This window comes from Schistocerca nitens, chromosome 11 (genome assembly GCF_023898315.1).
Source record: "Schistocerca nitens isolate TAMUIC-IGC-003100 chromosome 11, iqSchNite1.1, whole genome shotgun sequence".
NCBI classification, from domain to species: domain Eukaryota; kingdom Metazoa; phylum Arthropoda; class Insecta; order Orthoptera; family Acrididae; genus Schistocerca; species Schistocerca nitens.
The window spans coordinates 52,770,962-52,783,139 of record NC_064624.1 but is presented as its reverse complement, the minus strand read 5'-3'; the positions used below and the strand labels follow the sequence as shown (position 1 = coordinate 52,783,139).

General features: G+C 45.3%; 1 protein-coding gene across 3 annotated transcripts in view; it reads right to left on the bottom strand.

The window, feature by feature from the left end:
* Positions 1–12,178, bottom strand: part of LOC126213479 (poly [ADP-ribose] polymerase tankyrase-2-like) — a 236,945-nt gene that overhangs the window by 177,589 nt on the left and 47,178 nt on the right. For 2 of the 3 annotated variants that reach the window (XM_049941257.1, XM_049941254.1), the window contains exons 2-3: positions 7,397–7,964; positions 152–728 (exon numbers count right to left, since the gene is read on the bottom strand). The exons of the other annotated variant lie outside the window; for it this stretch is intronic. In XM_049941257.1, coding sequence (XP_049797214.1) covers positions 242–728; positions 7,397–7,953 — 1,044 coding nt within the window. In that variant the 5' untranslated portion in view covers positions 7,954–7,964 and the 3' untranslated portion in view covers positions 152–241. Of the gene's footprint in view, positions 1–151; positions 729–7,396; positions 7,965–12,178 lie in introns of those variants that run through there. 3 annotated transcript variants of the gene reach the window in all.

Genomic DNA, 12,178 nt, shown 5'->3' with positions numbered 1-12,178 from the left:
GTTTTGTAAATGGCAAAGTTGTAAGGTTTCAATTACTATTAATGAAATTTCTTTCCTTCATCACGTTTAGTTTTATTGGATTGTGGAAATGATCCTGTTTTCTGTGTCGCCCTGTAGCTCGTAAATTTGGGTACAAAGAATGACTGCAGGATTAACTTTTTTGTATTATTTATTTTAAAAAAATAACAAATTTAGGCAGAGAAACAGTTTTAGTCTTGCTCCAGAGTTATCTGTTGGAATGCTAGTTTAATCTCAGCATGTCTACCAAGTGCAGGTGGTTCTTCTGCCTGGCGATGTCCAGCGCCGTTTCCCCACAGCCAGTCCTCACCCGCCTGTTAGCCCCCGCTTCCAGCAGCACCGCCACCGCTTCGGCAAAGCCATTGGATGCTGCATCGTGCATTGGCGTCCACCCCCATTTATTCTTGACGTTGGGGTCGGCAGAATTGGCCAACAGCAGACGCATCACATCCGTGCAGCCATTGAACGCGGCCCGGTGCAGAGGCGTGGTCTGCACCTCGTCTCTGGCATCCACCTCGGCTCCAGCTGTTACCAGGCACCGCGCCACCTCCAGGTGCCCATTGCACGCTGCATAGTGCAAGGGGGTCCACCACCAGCCACCCCTAGCTGCCACGTCCGCCCCTGCCGTGAGCAGCTCCTTCACCTCCGCCACGGCGCCCACCTTAGCTGCCTCCAGCAGCCTCCTGTCCTTCTCCTCTGCAGGAAGCCTTCTGTCAAAACAAAGAAATTCTGACACTTTTCTCCAAACACACACTTCTGATAAACTACATTATAATGGAAGCTGAACTGTGACCAGTTATAAAAACACGTATGTACATTGACAAATTAAAAATATACAGTACTCTCCTATTATACAGATCACTAGGAAAGTGTTTCTGCATATTGAGGTTTGGATATACACTTGCATCATGATCTCCAAGTACTCACTCTCTTCATTAAAATTTTTACACTGCACATCAAGAAATTCATTTGTCATTTTGATTCCTAAGAGTAGGTTCACTTGATCTCAAGATGCAATTGTTAAGCAGTCATTCCCCCTGGTGAAATACATGCTGTGTATGTGTGTGTGTGTGTGTGTGTGTGTGTGTGTGTGTGTGTGAGCTGGCGTTTGTGGCAGAACGCTTCTAGGCGCTTCAGTCAGGAACCGCGCTGCTCCTACTGTCGCAGGTTCGAATCCTGCCTCGGGCATGGGTGTGTGTGATGTCCTTAGGTTAGTTAGGTTTAAGTAGTTCTAAGTTCTAGGCGACTGATGACCTCAGAAGTGAAGTCGCATATTGCTCAGAGCCATTTTGAACCACATCCATGCCTGAGGCAGGATTCGAACCTGCGGCCGTAGCGGTCACGCGGTTCCAGACTGAAGCGCCTAGAACCGCTCAACCACCCCAGACAGCTAAAAATAACAAGTTTCTGTTTTTGTATACTTGTGATAAAACTTAGAATGAGAAATGATCTTTTACAAAATAATGTTGTGAAGTTCGCGTTTTTGAAACATACATTCTTATAATCAAACCTGGAAAACCACAAAATTTGTGCTACTGTAACAGTATCACTTTCTCCCTTTCATATCATGAACAAGTTGAGATTGTATTTGTGTACAGCCAAGCAGATGGGAACAGTAGAGCAGCAGTACGGCTATACCAAAACAATAACCCTCACAGACACTAACCACACCACATAACATTTTAAGCTAGTTTTGGGTGTTTGTGTGATCATGGGTCCTTTCAGACAGACGAATGTGAAGGAAACTGAGGACTTTGCATAGACCAGGTCTGGAGGATACTGAAACGAACCCTTGTACAAGCTATGGGCAAGTGCTCTCCAACATGGTGTAAGCCAAAGTACAATTATGTATATCCTGCATGACAGCTGTTACTATCCCAATTGCGTGCAATCCCACAGGGGCCACTTCGCACATTTGTTGGGATGTGGATGTTATGCAGCTCTGTGATAAGCTCCAGCATGACTTCTTGTCGTTGCATCCACATACTCGTATATACCTGCAGTTGGCTCCTGGGTAAGTGTAAAGCGATGCAAGAACTGTACATATCCTAAGTTTTTACCTGTTCGGTAAAATTAAAGTTTGGCTTCTAGACCTCTTTGTAAACCACTCATTTATAATGTTCCCATAATGAGAGTGCTTTGGCAAACAAATTATCTACATATTCTCTGAAGAAAGTGTTTCTGCTTATTCTGTTTTCATTTATGGAGAATACATAAATATTAAATAACAACAGATCCTGTAGCTATACCACTAAGGCCCTTCAATCATTTCAAACCGAATGTATTACATTTTACTCCATATCTAGATAAAGTTGTGTATCCAACTGTATCGCCTACATTACACAATGTGTCATATCGAAATTTTTATTTTTTATCAGATTTTACTTCCTATAAGGAAATTATAGCTCACTCTGCTGTGTAAAACTAGTCTTTAAAAGTCTATATACACTCCTGGAAATTGAAATAAGAACACCGTGAATTCATTGTCCCAGGAAGGGGAAACTTTATTGACACATTCCTGGGGTCAGATACATCACATGATCACACTGACAGAACCACAGGCACATAGACACAGGCAACAGAGCATGCACAATGTCGGCACTAGTACAGTGTATATCCACCTTTCGCAGCAATGCAGGCTGCTATTCTCCCATGGAGACGATCGTAGAGATGCTGGATATAGTCCTGTGGAACGGCTTGCCATGCCATTTCCACCTGGCGCCTCAGTTGGACCAGCGTTCGTGCTGGACGTGCAGACTGCGTGAGACGACGCTTCATCCAGTCCCAAACATGCTCAATGGGGGACAGATCCGGAGATCTTGCTGGCCAGGGTAGTTGACTTACACCTCCTAGAGCACGTTGGGTGGCACGGGATACATGCGGACGTGCATTGTCCTGTTGGAACAGCAAGTTCCCTTGCCGGTCTAGGAATGGTAGAACGATGGGTTCGATGACGGTTTGGATGTACCGTGCACTATTCAGTGTCCCCTCGACGATCACCAGTGGTGTACGGCCAGTGTAGGAGATGGCTCCCCACACCATGATGCCGGGTGTTGGCCCTGTGTGCCTCGGTCGTATGCAGTCCTGATTGTGGCGCTCACCTGCACGGCGCCAAACACGCATACGACCATCATTGGCACCAAGGCAGAAGCGACTCTCATCGCTGAAGACGACACGTCTCCATTCGTCCCTCCATTCACGCCTGTCGTGACACCACTGGAGGCGGGCTGCACGATGTTGGGGCGTGAGCGGAAGACGGCCTAACGGTGTGCGGGACCATAGCCCAACTTCATGGAGACGGTTGCGAATGGTCCTCGCCGATACCCCAGGAGCAACAGTGTCCCTAATTTGCTGGGAAGTGGCGGTGCGGTCCCCTACAGCACTGCGTAGGATCCTACGGTCTTGGCGTGCATCCGTGCGTCGCTGCGGTCCGGTCCCAGGTCGACGGGCACGTGCACCTTCCGCCGACCACTGGCGACAACATCGATGTACTGTGGAGACCTCACGCCCCACGTGTTGAGCAATTCGGCGGTACGTCCACCCGGCCTCCCGCATGCCCACTATACGCCCTCGCTCAAAGTCCGTCAACTGCACATACGGTTCACGTCCACGCTGTCGCGGCATGCTACCAGTGTTAAAGACTGCGATGGAGCTCCGTAAGCCACGGCAAACTGGCTGACACTGACGGCGGCGGTGCACAAATGCTGCGCAGCTAGCGCCATTCGACGGCCAACACCGCGGTTCCTGGTGTGTCCGCTGTGCCGTGCGTGTGATCATTGCTTGTACAGCCCTCTCGCAGTGTCCGGAGCAAGTATGGTGGGTCTGACATACCGGTGTCAATGTGTTCTTTTTTCCATTTCCAGGAGTGTATTTTCATTTATGACGTGTTACTTTTTTATAAGGTCTTTTATTTGTCCTCAAAACCATCTGATGTCCACCAAAGAGAGACGCCTTCACTTTCTTTGACATGCACGTCTTTGTTCTTATTGGTTCTAGCAGTACTCTGTCTCGAGACACATTCTGCTTTCGAGTACGGTTTTCTTATTCTCCTTACCAACGAACTTTTGGCCACCTTTTTTTTTAAGTGCTCTTCTAGTTGACTTTATTTTCTGCTCTTTTATTTCCTCCTCGGATTGTTCCCTTGTCACGTTTTAGTAACCTACTGGGAATGCATCCTGAATGATGTCCTCTCTCTTTAAATTGGTGAAACTGTAGTGATGTCTGTATTGTGGCAGACACACATTGTGGCAGCGTGCATGGAACGTCTGCTCTTAATTACACACACTGATAATGCATCACATTCCTATGTAAGCTTATTACGCTTATGCCACATCGAGTTTTAATATCCTCCTGCGCCATCAGGAACACTAACCCATGGTTCCCCACTTTGGTGGGCTGTTTGTGAAAGCTGTGACTGTCATGCTTTAGGCCGCTGACTTGTGGAGAGGTCCACCTGTTAGCTTTAAGGTGTCGTTCTGGCTGCTAATTGTGTACTGTGAGACGTGATATCGGCATAGTGATATGCTTCAAGTCCAAAAATTGCAACAGGACAGAATTTATAGTATGACAACACCACAAATGGAAAATGATAGATACATGACTGCCATCCTTGTATGGTACCACAGCATACTCCAGAGTTCCTGGTGCTGGTAAAGAATGACATTTCCTGCTCATATTCTGTTTCTGTTTAAGCTGCATTGCTGTCTTATTGGTAGAAGCAGCGAAGCTACTTTTTGTACAGACGTTTGCATCGTGCAACCCAAGAGCTGAGCACTCTTCTACTGGCCTGCAAAGAGCACAGGTCACTGTTATATACTGAACAGTTGGAGCTATGAAAATCTTGATTCATTCATGACCTTTGTTATCTAACTTATTTGCTAATAACCACAGAACAGTTCAATGTAGTGATCCTTCGAACCAGTTATGAAAAGGCAATGAAAGCATTGAGAGCTACACTAAATGATCAAAAATATTCGGACATCCCAAAAAACGTACGTTTTTCATATTAGGAGTATTGTGCTGCCACCTACTGACAGGTACTCGTTATCAGCGACCTAAGTAGTCATTAGACATCGTGAGAGAGCACCATGGGACGCTCCGTGGAACTTATGGACTTCGAACGTAGTGAGGTGATTCGGTGTCACTTGTGTCAGACATCTGTACGCGAGATTTCCACACTCCTCAACATCCCTTGGTTCATTGTTTCTGATGTCATAGTGAAGGGGAGACGTGAAGGGACACGTACAGCACAACAGTGTACAGGCAGACCTCGTCTGTTGACAGAGAGAATGCTGACGGTTAAAGAGGGTCATAATGTGTAATAGGCAGAAATCAACCCAGACCATCACACAAGAATTCCAAACTGCGTCAGAATCCACTGCAAGTACTATGACAGTTAGGTGGGAGGTGAAGAAACTTTGATTTCATGGTCGAGCAGCTGCTCAGAAGCCACACATCACGCCGGTAAATGCCAAACAACACCTCGCTTGGTGTAAGGAGCGTAAACGATGGACGATTGAAAAGTGGAAAAACGTTGTGTGGAGTGACGAATCACGGTACACAATGTGGCTATCCGATGGCAGGGTGTGGGTATGGCGAATGCCCGGTGAATGTCGTCTGCCTGCGTGTGTAGTGCCAGCAGTAAAATTCGAAGGCGGTGGTGTTATGGTGTGGTCATGTTCTTCATGGAGGGGGCTTGCACCCCTTGTTTTTTTCTGTTTCAGTATGACAGCACAGTCCTACGTTGATGTTTTACGCACTTTCTAGCTTCCCACTGGGGAAGAGCAGTTCGGGAATGGCGACTGCATCTTTCGACACGATCGAGCACCTGTTCATAAAGCACGGCCTGTGGCGGAGTGGTTACACGACAATAACATCCCTGTAATGGACTGGCCTGCACAGTGTCCTGACCTGAATCGTATACAACACCTTTGGGATGTTTTGTAAAGCCGACTTCGTGCCAGGCCTCACCGATCGACATCGATGCCTCTCCTCAGTGCAGCACTCCGTGAAAAATGGGCTGCCATTCCCCAAGAAACCTTGCAGAACATGATTGAAGGTATGCCTGCAAGAGTGGAAGCTGTCATCAAGGCTAATGGTGGGCCAACAACATACTGAATTCCAGCATTACCGAAGGAGGGCGCCACGAACTTTTAAGTCATTTTCAGCCAGGTGTCCAGATACTTTTGACCACATAGTGTAGAGAATTGCCGTAGCCCTAACAGAGATACACCAAACAGAAACTCAGTAGTAAATATTGTAGGCTTGACAATAACAAACAAAAACACACATACACACAAAAAAATGTTCAAATGTGTGTGATATCTTATGGGACTTAACTGGTAAGGTCATCAGTCCCTAAGCTTACACACTGTTGTTGTTGTTGTGGTCTTCAGTCGTGAGACTGGTTTGATGCAGCTCTCCATGCTACTCTATCCTGTGCAAGCTTCTTCACCTCCCAGTACTTACTGCAAACTCCACACTTCTTAATCTGCTTGGTGTATTCGTCTCTTCGTCTCCCTCTGCGATTTTTACCCTCCACGCTGCCCTCCAATGCTAAATTTGTGATCCCTTGATGCCTCAGAACATGTCCTACCAACCGAGCCCTTCTTCTTGTCAAGTTGTGCCACAAACTCCTCTTCTCCCCAATTCTATTCAATACCTCCTCATTAATTATGTGATCTACCCATCTAATCTTCAGCATTCTTCTGTAGCACCACATTTCGAAAGCTTCTATTCTCTTCTTGTCCAAAGTATTTATCGTCCATGTTTCACTTCCATACATGGCTACACTCTATACAAATACTTTCAGAAATGACTTCCTGACACTTAAATCTATACTCGATGTTAACAAATTCCTCTTCTTCAGAAACGCTTTCCTTGCCATTGCCAGTCTACATTTTATATCCTCTCTACTTCGACCATCTTCAGTAATTTTGTTCCCCAAAAAGCAAGACTCCTTTACTACTTTTAGTGTCTCATTTCCTAATCTAATTCCCTTCAACTGCTCTTCCAAGTCCTTTGCTGTCTCTGACATAATTACAATGTCATCGGCGAACCACAAAGTTTTTATTTCTTCTCCATGTACTTTAAAACCTACTCTGAATTTTTCTTTTGTTTCCTTTACTGCTTGCTCAATAAACAGATTGAATAACATCGGGGATACTTACACTCTACTTAACCTAAATTATCCTAAGGACAAACACACACACCAATGCTCAAGGGAGGACTCAAACCTCCGTCGGGACAAGCCGCACAGTCCATGACTGCAGTGCCTGAGACCATTCGGCTAATACACACACACACACACACACACACACACACACACACACACACACACCATCGGGAAACACAGAGGAGTGCCTTGTCTTGTCTTTACCTGATTTCTTCACGTTGCTCATCGAGTAGCCGATTCACTTCACCTGTTTCTTCAGGCTGCTCGCGTTCTGCATCAGCCCAGCCCTGCGTGTCGAACACCTGGGGGTTGGACCATATGAAGCTGATGGCAGCCGACTTGAGGGTAGGACAAGGGTACCTTACAGCGAACACAGCTGTGTCCGCTGCGTTCTCCACAGTCAGCCGAGCAGCCAGCTGCTGCTCGCAGTCGGCCTTCAGCCCCAGCAAGCCGTACTTGTCTGCAGCCTCCAGGAGCTGAAGGCTCATGCTGGATGGCTGTGGAGACTTCAGCTTGTAGCAGTAGCCCACCACCAGGCGCAGGACTGGGCCCTCCACGTCGCTGATGGTGACCACGCCACTGCTGGCCTCCAGCGTGTCGTGGCGAAACATGGCGCCGAACACGGGGCTCCTGGCTGCCAGGACTGCCCGGTGCGCCGCCAGCCGCATCTCCCCCGCCACCAGCACCACGGTGGCGCCCTCCGAGGCGTCCAGCGCTGCAGCCAGGTCCTCGGTTACGGTGTCTTCAGCCTTGGTTTCCATTGAGGATGATTCTGAAACACGGCACCACTGAGCACGCCTTTGCCCTTTCACAGCACCCTCACCACTTTTGCAAGGCAGAGGAAAAGCTTTGTCAAGAAACAGATTTTAAAAGTGGCCTATTACATGACATTTACTAAACCGTGATATCCTTGCTGAGCCGGCCGTGGTGGCCGAGCGGTTCTAGGCACTTCAGTCCAGAACCGAGCGACTGCTACGGTCGCAGGTTCGAATCCTACTTCGGGCATGGATCTGTGTTATGTCCTAAGGTTAATTAGGTTTAAGTAGTTGTAAGTTCTAGGGGACTGATGACCTCGGATGTTAAGTCCCATAGTGCTCAGAGCCATTTGAATCACTTATTTATCCTTGCTGATTCACACAGTTAATAGCTGCAGATCTTCAATAACACAATAGCAGCCTGTAGCTAAGGTAGAATTTTCAAAATTTTTAGGTGTCCATTGATGAGAGGTTAAACTAGAAGCAACACATTGATGGTCTGCTGAAACGTCTGCGTTCAGCTACGTATGCTATTAGGGTTATTGCAAATTTTGGTGATAAAAATCTCAGTAAATTAGCTTACTATGCCTACTTTCATTCACTGCTTTCGTATGGCATGATATTCTGGGGTAATTCATCGTTGAGTAGAAAAGTATTCATTGCTCAAAAACGTGTAATCAGAATAATTGCTGGAGCCCACCCACGGTCATCCTGCACACATCTATTTAAGGATCTAGGGGTCCTCACAGTAACCTCACAGTATATATATTCACTTACGAAATTTGTTGTTAATAATCCAACCCAGTTGAAAAGTAATAGCAGTGTGCATAGCTATAACACCAGGAGAAAGGATGATCTTCACTATGCAGGGTTAAATCTGACTTTGGCACAGAAAGAGGTAAATTATGCTGCCACAAAAGTCTTTGGTCACCTACCAAACAGCATCAAAAGCCTGACAGAATTTCTAGATGACAACTCCTTCTATTCATTGGCTGAATTTTTAGATATAAATTAAGGGGAAAAAAACAACTTAAACATTAGTGTCATGCAATATTTTGTGTAATGTAATATCTTGTACAGACATCTTTTGTTAACCTGACACGTTCCACATCATTACGAAGTGTCGTATTCATGATCTATGGAACAAGTACTAATCTAATCTCTAATCTTTACCTTATTGTTTACCCGGCCGCTGTTGCCGTGCAGTTCTAGGCGCTTCAGTCCGGAACCGCGTGACTGCTACGGTTGCAGGTTCGAATCCTGCTTCGGGCATAGATGTCTGTGATGCAAGGGCGTACCCAGGATCTGAACTGGGGGGGGGGGCAGGTCGTACTAGTCTCAGGAAACAAGGACTCGAGACAACATACAGCACTTCTTATGTAACAAAACAGTAAACTAGTGAACAACTGCTTTAAATAAACATTTTAAATATAAGAACAGTAGCATAGCGAGGTGCCTGTTTAGACTGCGGGCTGAGCAGAGCGATGCAGAACAGTGCTGCACGGTAGCTCCGAGTTTTGTTTCGAGCGATCGTTGGATGCGATTTCTTGCGATGGACATCGAAAGTCCCATATGTACGTCAACATCCCGTGTTGTGGGATCAGAAAAAAAACACTACCACGACAGAGGTCTGGTATGCCAAGCTTGGAATGAACTGTATACCTACAAAAAATTAAAATAAATAACTACCAAAAATACTACAGACAATAAACGCATAAACTTTGGTATATTATCATACTTTAGTTACATACAAATTTTATCATTTTAATAAAGAAATAATAGCCCCAGTAGTTACAGTATTCAATAAACGATTCATGAGGTAAATCTGCAATAATGACAGTTGACAGGTTTTGAACACCTCTCCTCATGCTTCTTGAAGCTCCACTCTTTGCTTCTGAAAGCATGCTCCAAAGCACTGTTTTCGATTATGTCCTGGTAAGAACTCAACTGAACGGAGATTTTGGGTCTACCTTTATCGATTAATATGTTGTAAAAGAAGGAGATGTACTGAATAACAATGTCTTCGTGTTCTAAAGGAGTTTTCTTTCTTTGGGAGAATATGCAACTTGCTCGTCAAAAATCCGAACGTGCGTTCCACTAGCACTCTAGCCGCCGATAATTTTTTAGTAAATAATCTTTCTTCGTCACTTAGTAACAATCCAGAAAATGGACCCATTAAATTATGCAAGTGAGCAAGGGCTTCGGGCAGCCCTAATGGGGCTTTTACTGAAGTGCCCGGTTGTATTTTCGGTGATGGCCAGTTTTGTGGAACGTTCTAAAAATTATTTTATAAATCGCTTGCACTAAATGTCTCGCCATCTACTGCTTGTCATAACCTGCACGTCAAATGCTATTAATCTACAGTTAGCGTCACCTGTAACTAAAAAATTAATAGTTTGGGAGCAGAAACGCATTTAGCATTTAAATATGGTAGGCGAAACGATGTTGTTTGTTAGAAACTTCACGTAGTCATGATCCCTTACTGCCTACAAGTGAATACGCTGTTCCTTGGCGACATAACATGCCTGCGAGTAGCAGAGCGGATTGCTTATCGCTCAATTTATTATTTCTACAAACTTCCCTGCAGACAGTAACGTGCCAAAGACGAAAAGATTACTCCCGGATCTGCGTGAACGAGTTCGAATATCTTCTGGGGGGGTACGCCCATGCTGTGATGTCTTTAGGTTAGTTAGGTTTAAGTAGTTCTAAGTCTAGGGAACTGATGACCCCATAGCGCTTAGAGCCATTTGAACCTTATTATTTCAATATCCTCATTATGCACCTGACCAGTGACATCCTGATTATATACTGCATCACCATAGAAGTGTCAGATACCTCATTTCTTTAACTTCTATACACATTCCACTGTTACTTGAACATTAAGTCTTTCAAAATGTTGACGTAGGACAATACTAACAAGAGACAAGTGTTTTACTAAGCGACTTCTACTCTCTCTTGACATTTAGGAAAACAACGATATTTTGCGACTGGAATCTGTTGTTAATTGCTACTCCCATATGTTGCCACGCAGGAGCTGATTCACGAAGCTTACTGGTCATATGCTACCAAAGTATGGGAGGGAGGGGCTAACTGAGAAACGTTAGCTCTGGGAAACTGCTACAGTCAGACAAATTACTCCTCAACATGCTTCCCATATTCCAAAATGACGACGGCCAACCATGTGCACACGAAATGTTGTTGAGTGAATCATACTGAACATGCCATCCATTGTACTAAGACGATGCAATCGTTCCGGAAGTAAACTCAGATTATCACAGCTTTTGAGATGATACTGATAACAGGGTATTACTTACTGAGTTACTTCTCCATTGCAGCACCACAACCTTTTGCTTGCCCAACACTCACTCCCACTTCATACAGACACAATACCAGCATAGACTCTTGGGGGGGGGGGGGGTGTCGATACACTACTAAGTAACTGGTCTTCCTATATTTTACTGGCATGACTCACTGTTCTTGGTGGTCATCAATGACTGCTGTCAATTAGCATATGACCACCGACTCCAATGTTTAAAAACCAGATACCAGAATCTTTAAACAAACTCTGTACAGTGTCAATACAAATGACACAAATTAAATTCCAATAAGAGGATTTCCCATTGGGCGTGTCAGGGAGGCATCCTGGAGATTTCTGCTGGAGGCAATGGCAATCAGAGTGCAATGTGTGACCCACTGCCATCAACACTTTCCCCAAACACAGTGGAGCGCATCAAGTCCGTCAAAAAACAATTCTACAGTTATAAATTCATCATTTACATTTGGTCTTTCCTCGTGTGTAGCACTTCTTTACCATACCCTTCCACTGTGTTTCCTTGCTAATTATAGAGCTGTCACATATAGTCTTAAAGATGTCTAAGGTCATAAGAGGTCTCACAGATGGTATGAGCAAAGTGAAATGACCTCAGTATATCATAAACATTAAGGGTCATTTTACAACTAACTGCAATATTAGATGTAAAACTAAGTCCTATGCCTACCACACATCACTATCTAGGGATGAGAGTGGTGTGTTATACTGCACAAGAAAAGTGTTCTTCTGGGACACTCTATAGTAATCTTTCTCTATTTCTAAGTCAGGGCTTAACAACTGGCCGGTTTTGAGCGCGAGTACTCGCGTCTGCTCAGGCACGTGGTAGCGAGCAGGTGCAAAGTCGCGGAGTAGAGAGGGAGGGGCGGGAGGGAGGGGAAATGCGCGCGCACGTTTGAATCT